This window comes from Punica granatum, chromosome 7 (assembly GCF_007655135.1).
Source record: "Punica granatum isolate Tunisia-2019 chromosome 7, ASM765513v2, whole genome shotgun sequence".
Classification (NCBI taxonomy): domain Eukaryota; kingdom Viridiplantae; phylum Streptophyta; class Magnoliopsida; order Myrtales; family Lythraceae; genus Punica; species Punica granatum.
The window spans coordinates 21,932,516-21,948,327 of record NC_045133.1 but is presented as its reverse complement, the minus strand read 5'-3'; the positions used below and the strand labels follow the sequence as shown (position 1 = coordinate 21,948,327).

The following is a 15,812-nucleotide window of genomic DNA, read 5'->3' as shown; positions in this document are numbered from 1 at the left end:
TAAATCATGGGATATATCTAATAAAAAAAGCATATGATAAATTTGACAAAACGGGTAAACCATAAGCCATTTTAGGTAAAAACCCCTTACGACAATGAATGACCACTTGAGAGTTTATTTACAGGGGTAAAACTAAAACTGAAGAAATTCAATTCTTATGGGTGGAAATATATGTATCTAATTACTTAGATTTTTATTTTTTGATACTAAATTCATGAATATCCTTTTTAATGAAAATAAAACCGAAAGGATGATGTTACGTTGCAAGAGAGAGATTTAAATAAGACCACGGTATGTTGCAAGCCCATGCCCCCAACTTTTGTTAATTTTTAAAGGAAAAATAACCCTTAAAATCACAAAAAAAAAATATTTTTCTTAGATCCATCAAATTTTTATTTTTAATAGTAAAGCAAAAAATTCATTTCGTTACCATATCTACTATCTACCATCAATAATTGTAAAATTATTGATGGTAGATATGTAATTAAAATTTGTGATTTTATGAGGAAAAAAACTAAAGTTTGTGGTTTAATGGAAAAAAAAAGCCACATAACCTTTCATTAGTCACGATGGTGCCATCACCTTCCACACAAGCAACATTCATTACGTTGGGGACGGCATGATAATAAATATAGTAATGGAGTGAAAATATGTGATTTTATAGTTAGAAAAATAAAATTTGATTGATATGGAAAAAAAAGTTAAACGTGGTGATTTTATAGGGTTTTTTTTTATTTTCATCATGCATGATATTTAGAAGCCCAATGGATTTTGCGCCAATTAATTCAGTTTAAACTTAGTCAGTCTATCTAGCATGGATTTTTTCTATCTACAATACTCGAACCCCAAATCTTATTTAAGGAGAATAAACATGTATGTTTTATTTTTCAATTTTAAGAACTCCTAATCTAGACACACACAGATAGGGATTACCAAAGAAATACATATAACACATCAAAGAGGATGTAGCGCATTGGTGTACGTCTCACCTGCAACTAAAAAGTTGCAGGTTCGATATCCAGTGAGACTACCCGTACTTTTTTATTAGTTATTAAGATTTGTATTTTATTTTACTAGACTCATTGACCTCCCTTATAATTGAGAAAAAAAAAAGAAATACATATGACACCCTGAGGGAGATAGTCGCCTCCCATAAAATTTTGGCGCTTAAAGAAAATTTACGTACTATTATTCAATTGTGATAAACTTCTTTATATTTGCTCTCTGTAATTTGATTGACTTACTGTACTTAAAAAAATGATGAATTACCATCCTGTTTGCTCCCTCAAGGAGCTGGTCCCTTCAAATCCTGGTTCCCTACCTGATTTATTATAATTTTTTTTTGGGTAAATCTATTATCATTTTTTTTCGGTAAATCTATTATCATTTTTTTTGCTACTTCCGGATAAATAGAACTAAATAGGCAGCAAATACATTAGTGCTGAATAAACATATCGTAGGTATATAATTTCATAAACAATAATTAACTTATATGTTATGTCATTCGATTACATCCTTAAATGCGTGCATAGAATTTTCAGTTGCAAACCACATTTATAGTAATAGAGGATAAGTGGGGAAGGAGAGTATTAAAAATATAAAGAATCTCATTGATAAGAGTCGAATCTAAAACTTTCACAACTTTAGTTAATGACAACGCCATTGAATTAAGTATAAAATTTAATATCACATCTCTCTCTTTTTTCTTTTTCTTTTTTCGGTGGATAATATCACATCTCTCTAGTCCCAATCTTTATTTATTTATTCTTTTTTTTCCCCCTTTTCTGAGCGCACTTCAGATGGACATCGATCGAATCCACTTCAGTGTGTGTATATATATCTTACGAACCATATCATATATCAGACCACCAAGCCACAGCGAAGATATACATATAATTCTATTTCAGTTAAACACAATCCATCGCATAGGATGGTGTCCGACAATCCGAAACAAGCAGTTGATGTGGCAGTCCTCGTAAGCCCAGGCATAGGCCACACCATCCCGCTCTTTGAGTTCTCGAAACGGCTCTCTGTCGATCATGGCCTCGAGGTGTGCTTCCTTGTCATCACCACCAATGAGCCATCCCCAGCCCAGGATAGCCTCCTCCGACCCGAGGCCGGGGCGGTCATTCCCCCAAACCTCCATGTAGTTGACCTCCCGCCGACTGACCTGTCCACCATACCGGAGGACACCACACTTGGAGACCGGATATCGCTCCTCGTCAAGAGGAGCCTTGAGTCCGTGCGGGTAGTCTTGTTGGAGCCAACAAGCCGGCCCAAGGCGCTTGTGATCGATATTTTCTGCTCGGAGGCTTTGGAGTTCGGGCAGGAGCTGTCCATCCCAGTATACACTTTTTTCACAACATGCGCGGCCCTGCTCACGTTCTCGCTGTACCTTCCAACGTTGGACCATGAGGTAGAGGGAGAGTTCACGGATATGCCAGGACCCATCCGTGTCCCGGGCTGCAGGTCTTATCGTCCCGAAGATTTGCTAGACCCGGTTAGAATTGAGCAATGCTCTCATCTCATCTGAAATCACGAGGTTTTCATTTCAAATTTTTAATAGTGTTATTTATTTATGTACGAAAAACTTGATCAGGTCAAAAACAGGAAAATCGAAGAGTATAGATGGATATTGCTGCATTTCAGTAGGCTGCCTAGGGCGGCCGGGATTCTATTAAACACATGGGAAGATCTTGAGCCGGTTTCCCTCGCTGCACTCAAGGAGAACCCGTTCTTTCTGCAGATACCGGCGCCCCCGGTTTACACGATCGGACCGGTCATCAAACAAGCAGAGGGATCCGAGATGTTGACGCCCTCAAATGCTGAATCCCTCACCTGGCTTGACCGGCGGCCGCCCGAGTCCGTGCTGTTTATAACCTTCGGCAGCGGGGGGACTTTAACGATCGAACAGCTCACGGAGCTGGGATGGGGCTTAGAGTTGAGCCAGCAGCGGTTCGTGTGGGTCGTTCGGGCCCCAACCGATGTTAGCGGCTCGGGCACATTTTTCAAAGCAGGGAGTACTAAGAGCGGTCCTGAGGAGTACCTGCCGGAAGGTCCTTTGCTGGAATCTCCCTTGCTGGAATATTATAAATCAGTATCATCAATTTATCAATTTCGACTATCATTTGTCTATACGACCTAGCACTGGCTAATACTTCTAGAAAAACGATTCATTATTTTTTTTCCGTGAATAATGACATCAAATCAATATCAGAACACTTTCACCCAAAAAAAAAAAAACAGAGAGAGAAAAGGAGCATAGTGTGCCAGTACTGGAAGGTTTAAGGTTTAAAGTGATTGCATTATACTTATAAATAATTATTTTAATTATAATAAAGTAGCTTAATGTTAAGTAAATGACATGTATTTTAAGTAAGTTATTCATATTTTGGAAAATTAATTGAAGTAAAATTACTTAGATTCATTAAGAAAAAAATACTTAGATTATGTATAAATTACTTACATTTCAAGTAAAATTACATGAATTACGAAATATTAATTTTATCTACATAATAGTAAATTACATGGATCTCGAAGAAATTTTAAAATTTTAGAAAATTATTTGAGTACATAATACCATAATTTATGTAAAAAAGAAATCATGGAATTTTCCTCCTATGTTCATCGGTGCTTGATTTCAACCATTAGAGCTTGACGTGCTCATTTTATTTGACTTTTTATTTTATTATACTAAATCTATAAGTCTCTTTTCCAATTTAAAAAGAAAAAAACTAGGAGAATGTATCTCTTCGCCGATTGTACTACGTGACAGTTTAATGGACTAATAAAGAAACACCTGGTCATTAATAAAAAAAAAATCACCCAAAAAAGAAACACTCAGTTGTTGCGTAATTATGTGAATAAATATAGAGTATTTGATTTTTCTTCCATCCATAACTTCCATGAATATAGATATCTCTCGTGCTTCCTTACTCCGCTATTGTAACTTTTAATTTTCTTTAGGGCCTCGCCCCGTTACTCTACCCAAAAAAAAAAAAAGTATTAGATACTTTCTTTCCTTATTACTCCATCTGATATGAACAGGTAATATAAATGTAACGGAATAAGTATGAGATACTTTCTCAAACATTGGAATAATTCAGTCGTTTTCCAGCCAAATGGGGATATGGTCGGACCACTAGCATGATAAAGTACACATTGTAATTTACCACTTTTGTACCGTATAATGTTTTCGGTCTTTCACAATTATTTTCACAGGTTTCTTGGAGAGGACTCGGGGCTTGGGGGTGGTGGTGCAGTCATGGGCGCCTCAGATGGCCATCCTCGGTCATAGCTCAACAGGCGCATTTATATCGCACTGCGGCTGGAACTCTACCTTGGAGAGTCTCTCATGTGGCGTGCCATTGATAGCATGGCCTCTGTACGCCGAGCAGAGGATGAATGCAGCGATGCTGGCAGAGGACATCGGGGTGGCAATCAGACCAGTCACGATGGACCAGGGGACCGGGCTGGTGGGTAGGGACGAGGTGGAGAGGGTGGTGAGGATGGTGATGGAGGGGGAAGAAGGCAAGGCGTTGAGGCGGAGGGCGAGAGACCTCAAGGACAGCGCCGAGAAAGCGCTGAGCTGTGGCGGGACGTCCTGGGAGACATTAGCTACGGTGTGCCGAGAGTGGAAAAGCAAAGATATATATGCTGCCCCAAATAACAAGTGCAGCTGCGCTGCTGCTGGACGGACTTAATTATCTGTAGCGCACGAATTTAAAACACACACTGAAAGTGCTTCAACATTCGAATAAGTAACATTCGAACGGGATTAGTCTGGATCAATAGGATGATAATGTCTCTTACTTTACTAAAATGAATGTTATCCAATAAAAGTTAGCAATATATTGAATGGAATAATTAACCGGGTTTTGAATTGCTTTTGAAATGTCTATCCTCGAAGCATCATCCTCGCATTCCGTTAGTTCCAGATCACAATATTATATAATTTTCCGGAGAAAAATGATAAATATCTAGTGTGGGATTACCCGTACATTTTTATTAGCTATATATTAAAATTTCCAATTCATTATAATAGATTATAACCCTCCTTTTAACTAAAATAAATAAATTATATTTTTTGTGCGGATGAAAAATGATTAGCTGATACTCTATAGTATATACTATATGGTAACAACTCTAGCCGGCTTTAATAACATCCTTGACCTAAAGTGGCCATTATATAATCATTCATCATTTCGAAACCGCTTTACATGAATCTCAACATCGACCTCATGCCCCGTTTGATTTTACAAACTAATTTTAACTCTATTCCACTCATCTTCAATGATCATTCTGGACTGTATATATAATTCTTGGCTGCAGATGCTGTTCGGAATGATCTACAGAGCTGATCTTCTGGCGCGGAGATTCTATCTTTTTTCGTTTCTGCACAAAGTTAGTTTTGCTTGGACCTGTTTCCTTTTAATTTTAGGATATTACAAGTTCTGCACTATGTTTAGTCTCTGATGAGGAACCGATTATGGATTTCGTTTCTGCACTACGTTTTCTTTTTCGTTTCTGCACTATGTTTAGTTTGTCATGAGGAACCGATTATGGATTTCGAATTAATCAGTTGGAGAAATGGTCTCCACGAGGTCGAATCCCATTCTTTTATTTTCAATGCTTTTTGTTAAATTCAGCTGAAAGTTTAGTTTCCGTTACATATGTATCCAATATTTGATACTACTCTCGTGGCTTTTGGATGCAAACTTGGTTTTCAGCATCTACCGACGACCCGGTCGGTTTAAAAGGGGCTATTGAGGGAAGAAATCAACATAGTATTTTCGGTGAATAATCGGGAAAGTAGTACGAAAGGATATCTGGGAAAGTAGTTAATCAGTAGGTCATCGGAGAAATGGTCACCCGCGAGATCAATCCCTCCATTGCCCCCATTCATTCTCGTGGTACTTAATCGTTTTCTTATTCTTTTTTTTTTCTATTATAAAGGAGACTCATCGCCTAATATAATGAAAGAGAAATTCTTACATAAAAAATAGATCCTCTTATCTCACTCTACATATATTATTAGAGTATTTCAAAGTTGTTGTTAATTAGAGTTCTATTTTTCGTTCCATAGATGAACTATAATTATCTTATTCTTTTCTGATACCTATAAAAAATTTTGTAGATTTTTCGATGTGCAATCTTTTTATATTTTTTTACTTTACTCTTTGATTTACATCTCTTTTTGCTGGTCGATAGGCTGTGCCATTGGCCATCTCAAAATGAGTCAAAGATTAATTATATATATATGGGTACTGCATAGATTGCATATGTCTCTTCCATTTTATATAAAAAATAAAAAATAAAAAATAATCTAAATTCTATACTAGTAAAAAAAAAAGTCAACATTGTAAAAGAATGTATATATAATACTCTCATTTTTTTTAATGAAAGCAGAAGTTATATCCAATAAAACATTACAAAAAGAACTTATATTATAGACAAATCTTCTATATATCTATATAAATCGGAAACATTTCGACAGTTCTTAATATGATATGATATAATGTAAAATGTAAAAGCGCATCGATCATGAGTACTCTTTAATTGTGGTGAGCTATTGAGAGCTCAAAACTTTACCAGATCACCCATCACATGAACTGATCTAGTAGGTATTTATAATTCCATAAACAATAATGAACTTATGTTATTCGACCACATCCTTACATGCGTTCATAGAATTTTCAATGACAAACCACATTCATGAGTCTAATGGAGGATAAGTAGGGGAAAGAGAGTATAGAAATACGAAGAATCTCTCATTGATAAGAGTTGAATTTAAAACTCTGAGGTCTATAGTTAATGACAACACCACTGCACTAATAATAACATCTCTAGCTCTAAAACATCTTTGACTTCAAGTGACCATCATATAATCAAATCATTCATCACTTCGAAACCACTTTACATGAATCTCAACATAGACCTCATGCATAAAAGTTCCAAAACATTACATGATAATTAGACTAATGTCTAATTAGGAATTAATTTTCAGTCAATAGTTGGCAAAAACTCCATGATCTCATTAGAAAGACAAAAATAGTCACAAGTAATTTCTAGAACATATGATAAAAGAGTTCCTCAAAAGGATTATAAACATTAACGTAGCAAAAATTATTAGATGAAGTGTGTTTGAAAATGCAGCGGAAAGTCTCATAGGCATTTTCACAATTTTTTTAAAAACTTATCGTGCTGCTGATAATTTTGAAACCTATTTTTCGTTGAATTTGACTAGTATAACAAAATTTTCTCCAACACACACACATATATATATATGATTATAAAAATTGCTTGGACATATTACACTAAAACTAGTGTTCATAAATCGTTCATGCTAAACTCACAATAAAATTTTTCTCTCACTGATGGAAAGCTTTTCAGCTAAGGTCTCATCCTGGCTACTGTGGACACAGCCGCACCAGATCACAATTGAATTTTGGCGTCAACCAAGCGGAGGGAGCAGAAGCCCATGCGGCAGCAGCAAACGCCACGAGTCCCCCCCCTCTCTCTTTCTCTCTCTCTCCCTCGTCGGCGACTGAATTCGTGGAAATGGCGTCGGAGATCGACCCCGCTCCGACCTCGCTGGAGCAGAATGTCCGCCATGTCGACTTCGAGGGAAAGTTCGCCCCGTTCCTCCGCCACGACGTCTACGGCCGGTTTGGCCACGGGGAGCTCCCGTGGGCGGAGAAGGTGCTGATCGCCTTCGCGATGGTGACGCTCGTCCCCGTGCGTCTCACCGTGTGCGCCACCATGCTGGCGTTTTACTACCTCGTCTGTAGGGTTTGCACGCTCTTCCAGGCTCCGAACAGGGATTTCGCCGAGCAGGAGGACTACGCGCACATGAACGGGTGGAGGAGGACGGTGATTGTGAACTTAGGGAAGTTCCTTTCTAGGATTTTCCTCTTCGTGCTAGGGTTTTACCGGATCAATGAGATCACTGTCCAGCCGCATTCTACCGGAAATTCTAGGGATGAGGTACTCCGATGCGTCTTCATTGTGCTTTTCTATTTCCTCTCTTGATTTCTTCGAACTTTGAAGAGTGATTAGAAGCATAGAGCAGTATGGTTCCTGTATGAGCTGAGCCTAAACCTTTAAGCTTTGCGATGAACTCGTGATCTGAAACTCCCTCCCTCTCATTTTTTTTTTTCGCGACGAGTGGCTTATTAGTTCGTCCGACCAGCCTTACATTTTCATCCAGTGTCAAACTGAAGTTCCGTGAAAATTCATGAATACGCCGTGTTTGGGACTATGCACGGAACAGGCTTTAGCAGTAACAGATCTGATGATTTTCGATTTCATTTCTCTTCAGAGGTCTCACAGCTGCTCTTGTTAAGTCTCCGATAGGATTGGAACGAAATTCACCGTGTGCGGCATGTTCTTTTCATGAATTGCATTTCTGTTAACCTTGGAAATGAGCGTGGAGCGATAAAAGTTAGTAGAATTGTCTTCCTTTACATTTCATATTTGGAGATGGTAGTACATTTTGAAACAGATCCTCTGTTTTGGAAAAGACAGACTTGTATTCCATCATATGGAGCTTGATGGTATAACGGCAAGAAATTGGAATAACTGCTAAATTTTTTTAATTTTTCATCTATAGAATGCTTCTTTACGGTTTGCTTCTGCTTGTCCATTTGTTAGAATGAGGGCAGAGAACTCCGGGAAACTCGTGGAAGACCTGGAGCTATAATATCTAACCATGTCTCATACATAGATATTGTGTATCACATGTCTTCGTCCTTTCCGAGCTTCGTCGCTAAGGTCTGTTGACTAATCACATAAACCTTAGTGGCTGCTGCCATACGTTCACTGACATTTTCTTTCCAATTTTGCGATTGTGATTGCTGAAGAAATCAGTGGCTAAACTTCCCATCGTTGGTCATATAAGGTTAGTTCACTCCAACTTGATGTGAGATCTTTACCAACTAGATTATCCCGATATTGTCAATTTTGCTGCTCACTCAAGTAGGTTTCACTTAGTGGGCCATAAAAGGGGGGAAAAGTAGGTCTCACTTAAAGCCTTTCTTTACTTTGAAGAGCTGAATGTTCATTTTTGGCTCGCTGAGATCTTCCTTTGAATAAACTCCTTCCTTAGTACCTGATACGACCGAAGAGTGGAGATGGAAGGGGGGAAGAGAGTTGGCCGAAGTTTGAATTGGTGAATAGGTTCTCCCAATTGAATTTACAGCCACAGTTTCCTTTGGATTCCAGAATGTAGAAACTTTATTTATAGAGATTTTTAACTTGCTGATTTGCTACAAGAATAATGTTTCTACTTCTAGAAAATAAATTTTCTCTCATGACATGTATTATTACATCTGCTATCCTGATTTTTATTGAGGTCTGAGTACTGATAGAATGCTTGAATTTCCTTGGCTATATCTAAATTATTGCAGCAAGTGCCTTGGCTGCATTTATGTTAAGCGGGAGTCGAAGTCATTTGAGTACAAGCTCAGGGGTATTTCAGGTAGGTACATGTGATACACGTTATGTTTGGAAAGAGTATTTAGGATAACTACTGTATAGATATTTGTTTGCATCATCTTTGCTTCCTATCTTTAGTTGGATAATTCCACAATTTCTTGCTTTTGTTTTGTTCAGGATGTGCTCTTTTTTTTATTGCTTGATTACTTGCACAGTCTTCTCCACTTGATTTAATCAGTTATTTTGATTACATAGCGGTTGTGGCAAGAAGAATTCAAGAAGCTCATCAGAATAAAGCTGTTCCACAGCTGATGCTTTTTCCAGGTTAGTATATCCTGATCATCAGAAGGGGTTTTTGAATGTGGTTTGTGGTTGTTTGTCAACATTTTTGGATCTATGGTTTTCTGTTGGATTGACATAAGAATTTAGTTCGCAAGTATTCACAGCCCATGATATGACTCGTTGGCTTTACTGTAGAATATCTAAATTGCGCTAAAACAATTGTTGTGAAATAGATCATTTGGAGAACGCAGACAGCTATTCTGTTCGGTTGGTGCAACTGTATCTGAATATACCTTAATATTATGCAGAAGGCACAACCACGAATGGAGACTTTCTTCTGCCATTCAAAACAGGTGCATTTTTGTCGAGAGCCCCTGTGGTTCCGGTGATACTAAGATATCCTTGGGAGAGGTTCAGTCTTGCTTGGGAATCAATATCCGGGGTCAGTGGCATGTCCTTTCATTTGCACCTTTTATTTGGCAAAGCATGTTCCAGTTTTCAACTCAGTGGGCAATAAACCAAAATGTCAGACAATATAAATCCCCAATGTAAAAATTGCAAGATAATATAAATCCTGAAGCTTTATAATTGTTCCCTCCTGGTTGATTTTCACATGATTCCTGTTTTCTTACAGTAGTAACGTCTGTGAATAGAGCTACTTATTGCACCTTTCCTAAATTGGTATATTATTGATTTGAAGGGGCGGCATGCACTTTTCCTTTTATGTCAATTCGTGAATCGCATGGAGGTGACACGCTTGCCTGTCTACTATCCTTCGACAGAAGAAATGAGTGACCCAAAACTTTATGCATATAACCTTAGAAGGTTGATGGCTGATGAGGTACGTGCTTCATCAGATTCATGATTTAAGGCTATGAAATAGTATAGAAAGCTTAGAATCACTGTCTCTGTCAATGCCCTGAATGCACATACACAGTTTCCCGTTGACAGTCAATATCTCCGATTTAATCCATCCTTTATTGCCGTCAAGATATGATTTCTGTGATCCATTACTTGAATTACTTATTTTTATTCGTACCAATTTGCAGTATTTTCACTTCAGTGTTGCCGATTGCTTCTTTTTTTGTGTATCTTCTCTGGTTACAGGGAAATCTGAAGCTCTCGGACGTTGGACTGCCTGAGAAGCGGGCATATCTTTCTGCTCTCCTTGGTAATAGCACCTTGTCCAGTGATTTTCCTTGGAAAGATGACTGATCATCTAGTCTCACCTCTGTTGTCTTGCTCCTGTTGATTCCGTGGTTTTCTCGGTTTTTGTTTGTGAATATGCAGTCATGGTGATGTTACTTTCTTATAATATAATGATGCGTAGAAAATGCAATTCCAGTTGATGTCCGTCCTTATTATTGTGATTGATCCGGTCTTTACATGCTATAAAGACGAGATTCGTGTTGACTTTGTGATGGTGAAATTAATCCTTGAGGCAAAGAGAGAGCTTGTAGTGCTATAATTCATATAACTCGCAACAGATGACATGAGAGGGCCATCGCAATCCCGTCGGAAAATAGAATGTTTATAGTAAAAAAGCAAATAGACTTCCTGCAAGGACCTTCTAGTTTGGATCCCAGATCTTTCGATCGAGGTGGTGTGGAGAATCTTTTCCAGGCGTCTCCATATTTATTGTGATCGACCCAGTCTCCGTACAACGTGTTAGAAAGGAAAACGTTTGCGTATAAAACGAGCTCATGGCTTCTAAGGGGAGATCGTTCATCACTGAAACTATAATGTGAAAGATGGTTTTTCCATTGATCATTTTATGGCTTCTTTTGGCCCGCAGCTATGATTGCAGCCAAATTTACTTTTCCAACCGCAGGGAAACGCCGAACTTGAAAAGACAGAGGAGGTCCTAATGGCAGTTAACAATGAAATAACAAAATTCTCAGCTAGATTTTTTTTTTTTTTTGATGATCGAATTCTGCTTCATTTACGTTGATGTATCTTAATATTTGAGGAAGAATGTTCATTCATTAATCTAATCACATGAATGAAAACGTACATTTATAGGACAGGTTGTGATTGCACCGATTAATCTCCTAAAAAAGAACAGAACAAGAAAAAGTAGATATCCGATCCAAGCTGCTCTCTATTTAGTCCCAGCTTATAAGGCTATCAGTATGATAAACATAATACGGTTGACCACCAGGTGGACCAAGTTGGTCGAAATCGACCATCGCAATCTCTCTCCATTCACCAGATCTCATGTCACATGCAAACATCTCGGTCCGTCCGCGTGTGATAACCAAATACTCGTCGTCACCATCTAGAATAGCCAGAGGTAGCAAGTCTGCAGCATCAACATCATAAACAAGACGGGGAAGACTAAGTACCCTGTGCCTGGTCCATACTGGATTATCAAAATTGTCGAGAACCCATATCTCCATGGTGTCGGGGGATGGGTAATGCACATGGTAGAACCTTCCATTTGATGCGAGCCGGTCAGTGTGATAAAACACCGTCTCGGGATAAGGTTCTGGAAAACCGGAGGCGACAATGTTGAACTCCTCGGTTGCTATATCAAGAGAAAGCAAGGCTGCTGCTATCACTTTTTCCTCTCCCGATGGGTATTTATGTACGCTCAACCAATATAATTTCCCGTTTGCATAGAGGTTCGCGTTAATAAAAGAACGACCGCGCATCGGAGGACAGCGGAGCTCCTTCCATGAGACCCAATTCCCTTCTTCTTGTTGTTTATGCAGCTCAAAGTCGCAGATATGGCAATCCAGAATTTCTATACAGACAATCCACCCGATGATCTTGTATCGTCCGAAAGTAGAACTGCATATTATCCTCCATCGGTGGTCTTCTAAACGAGGTCTCTCAAATTTAGATTTCCAGAAAGGCAACAGCTTGTAGCATCTCGTTACGGGATTGAAAACAAGCAGCGGAATAGTATTCTCGAAGAAATAATAACCGAAAATTGCAACGAGGATTATCCCGTCGCAAGAATCGAGGACATCAATACGCAATTTAGAGTACTTCCGCATGCCATGCCGGTGAATGAGGTAGTTAACTAGACATTCTAACCGTAGACTACGGCTCTGGACCCTCTCATCCTTGCCGTTAAGCTCCAAGTTTAGGTAGGAAATAGGACCCTCACCAAAATTAATATTGAAAAGGTTCCTCGGGACCGTTATAGCAATAATTCCACATGGAGAATTAGAACGCCATCTCTCGAGATGAGAAGCTGCAAACTTCTTGCTGGTAATCTCTTTCCACCAGCTGGTAGAAACCGACTTTAGTCTTTGGAGATCTTCAGCAGGAACATGAGTCAGTATTCTGAACCAAATTTCGTCGGGCAACCGAGGTAGCCGTGTTTGCTCCGCGTCTCCTTCGGTCTCATGCATATCCATAAACACATGAAACAAGCTAGAAAGGAACCTTTTTGCGGACGCGTATAAAGAAGAAAGCAATGAACTCATCATCGTTGCTTCCAAGTCCTGATCAGACACAATAATCACTGAAAAATAATAACTTTTAAAGATCTTAAAAAAATAAATTTATCATAGATCGGGTTTTTGCTGTGATTACTAAGTATAATATTATCACTCACAGGAAGAACAAACCTGATTGCGATAGGTCTCGGACAAATAGACCGATGAATCACCCAAAAAAATAAGAAACAAGAATACTGCAGAAGAATTTACGACCTTATTGGAAATAACTTCATCATATATAGTTAGAAATATCGGAGATAATATTTTGTAATCAGGAAATATTTTTATTAGATATATTTTGGAAAGATTTTACGAGCTTAGGAAAGATTTAATTTGATTACAAGCAGATATGGTAGTTTAGATTTTTTTTTAAAAAAAAAATTTCCGTATTGATTATATCAATAGGGAAAAATAAGGAAATTGAAAGATAAATGATACGAATTACCAAAACAAAAGATAAATGATACCGAATTCGAAGTTTAGGTACGGAATTCCATAACCCTCGCTAAAAGTTAGTTGTTCGAGAAAATTGTTCTTCTCTCGTATTGATGCAACGAGGAAGGACCAATAAAATTTCCTTGACGAAAAATAATTTTTGACAATTGTTAGAGTGAATAGTCCCAAATCAATTCTCCATTACATGCAATTTAATTGGTGCTTTTTCATGCTACGTGGCGATATAGAATTATTCGAGGACTTCTTTAGTCATCGAGCCCATGCATTGCACGGTATACAACGTAATCTTTTTATTTTCTAATTTTATTATATAATATGTGTATCATAAATTGTTTGGAACATACCAATTTACAATGGATAACAAGATACTATTGGATATATAACTTATAATTTAGTTTTACGAATAAGATAAGGAAAAAATTACATAAAAGAAGAGAAATCAATATAAATCTTGATAAATCCAATATAGTCAAGAAAATGTATAAAAAAAATTAAAAAGAAATATTTTGACCATGACATGATGAATTTTTGTCTTCAACACATCATTAAGATTCATATGGTGTTATATTAAATCATATATTAACCAAAAAAATAAATAAAAAATGGAGAACGTAGACACTCTACAAAAGTTTATGTGTAAGAAAAAATAATTCAAAAACCTACCTTCAGAAGTCTCTAACCGTTGACATACTGAGATAAACTAGCAGGCCTCCAAAAAATTGAACAATGGATATTAGCTTTTATTTGAAATAAAGAATTTAGGATAATTTAAAATAAATAAACAATAAAATCTTCTAAAAAATTTAAACTAAAAAATTATCGATTTATTAAATCATCGAATAATTAGAGAAAAAAATTCGGATCATGTCACGAAATATCTCTTAAAGTTTTTATTTCCCCGTAAGATCTTTTAAAAATAAAAAAAATATATTTTTGTATTGAAAATCTATCTAAATCTATATATCATTTTATAACAAACCCTCCTCATTCAAAAATAAAATTCTTATTTCCCACATTACTATGTCATCACAATCCTAAATCCTTTACTGTCAGCATCTTTTATTTATCTTTAGTTTTACAAAAATAAAACTTTTTAAGATATAATATCAATATATAGAGTTCCCGCTATTAATATATGGAAAATATTTTTACTCGATATCTTAAATATAATATATTATTGAATAATTGTCTCATAAGATAGAATATTTCATTGGGTAAGTATATAATCTAATTAGCTGAAAACTCGCGCAGAGAGCAGGCATAAGTTAAATAATTAACTTTTAGTTGCATAAAACTCATCTTATCAAATAATGACATATATTTCGCATAAAATATTACTTATCATAAATCGGATGAATTATGTTACTGTTATAGATATCAACAAATTAGAACAAATCATTCATATCAAATACATACCAATTATTCGAGCAAAGTAATTACTTGCAAATAACAAAATATAAAATAAACGAATATAATCGGATAATCTCTTACTATTATAACAATAAATCAAATTACAATCAAGAAAAAGATGGGGGTAAACATACATAGATATGAGCAAAGAGGAAGAAAACTTTATTGTATCGGAATACTAATATGACTGAAATAGAAAAGAAATCTTGAAATGTAAATATCCATAATTTCATTAGCTAACAGTTTATAAGCCTCCTTTACGAAGTAACGGTCTGAACAGATTGATTGTAGACTTTCTTAAGTTTATATGCATTAAAGAACACTAATTTCATTAGAAGCAAAATTTAATAAGTAACCAATACTAAATAAACATAATATATATTTAGTAACAGTATGCAAAAGTAAATGTCTTTATGAGTGGAAATCAAATCGAGACAAATGACTTCATTACGCTTTGTGTTCATAGCATTCCCCGACCTTGTCGATCTTGCTCTAATTGTCCATGTATGTTTTTCATATCCAAATTCTTTTATAATGCGGTAAACCATTGTAACAACTTAAATTGGTCAATGGGGGAGGAGAGGGAATAGTTACCTTTACTCACCGCTAATTATTGTAATTAAGAAAATTAGAAATATTTGCTCCCTATGACGAACAGCTGTGGACTCAGGTCTCATCTTAAAACGGTGGACACGGCCGCACCAGATCGTAATTGAATTAGTGGAGGGAACAAAAGCGCAGGCGGCAACACACTCCCTCTCTCCCTCTCGCTCTTCC

At 36.9% G+C, this 15,812-nt stretch overlaps 2 protein-coding genes across 3 annotated transcripts; both read left to right on the top strand.

Annotated features, from left to right (window-relative positions):
- The first annotated feature begins 1,847 nt into the window (after positions 1-1,847).
- LOC116213081 (UDP-glycosyltransferase 72B1-like) lies at positions 1,848-4,887 on the top strand. Of its 2 annotated transcripts, none has more exons than XM_031547891.1 (3): positions 1,848-2,500; positions 2,747-3,056; positions 4,222-4,887. In XM_031547891.1, the coding sequence occupies exons 1-3, from the start codon at positions 1,931-1,933 to the stop codon at positions 4,701-4,703; spliced, it is 1,362 nt and encodes a 453-aa protein (XP_031403751.1). In that variant the 5' UTR covers positions 1,848-1,930; the 3' UTR covers positions 4,704-4,887. The 2 variants fall into 2 exon arrangements, with proteins under 2 accessions (XP_031403751.1, XP_031403750.1); XM_031547890.1 differs by having other exon boundaries at positions 1,851-2,500; positions 2,600-3,056.
- Positions 4,888-7,474: 2,587 nt separating this feature from the next.
- LOC116213158 (lysophospholipid acyltransferase LPEAT1-like) lies at positions 7,475-11,070 on the top strand. The gene is made up of 8 exons (XM_031548000.1): positions 7,475-7,986; positions 8,653-8,772; positions 8,862-8,899; positions 9,408-9,478; positions 9,691-9,759; positions 10,026-10,159; positions 10,418-10,558; positions 10,825-11,070. The coding sequence occupies exons 1-8, from the start codon at positions 7,561-7,563 to the stop codon at positions 10,930-10,932; spliced, it is 1,107 nt and encodes a 368-aa protein (XP_031403860.1). The 5' UTR covers positions 7,475-7,560; the 3' UTR covers positions 10,933-11,070.
- Positions 11,071-15,812: the final 4,742 nt, after the last annotated feature.

Bases quoted from the DNA above. Each gene is read 5' to 3' on its own strand.
- LOC116213158 (XM_031548000.1), top strand. From the start codon at position 7,561: ATGGCGTCGGAGATCGACCCCGCTCCGACCTCGCTGGAGCAGAATGTC. The intron at 9,479-9,690 runs GTAGGTACATGT...TTGATTACATAG, and splicing joins CAAGCTCAGGGGTATTTCAG to CGGTTGTGGCAAGAAGAATT. The intron at 10,160-10,417 runs GTCAGTGGCATG...ATTGATTTGAAG, and splicing joins CTTGGGAATCAATATCCGGG to GGGCGGCATGCACTTTTCCT.
- LOC116213081 (XM_031547890.1), top strand. From the start codon at position 1,931: ATGGTGTCCGACAATCCGAAACAAGCAGTTGATGTGGCAGTCCTCGTA. The intron at 2,501-2,599 runs GTTAGAATTGAG...AAACTTGATCAG, and splicing joins CCGAAGATTTGCTAGACCCG to GTCAAAAACAGGAAAATCGA. The intron at 3,057-4,221 runs GTCCTTTGCTGG...TTATTTTCACAG, and splicing joins TGAGGAGTACCTGCCGGAAG to GTTTCTTGGAGAGGACTCGG.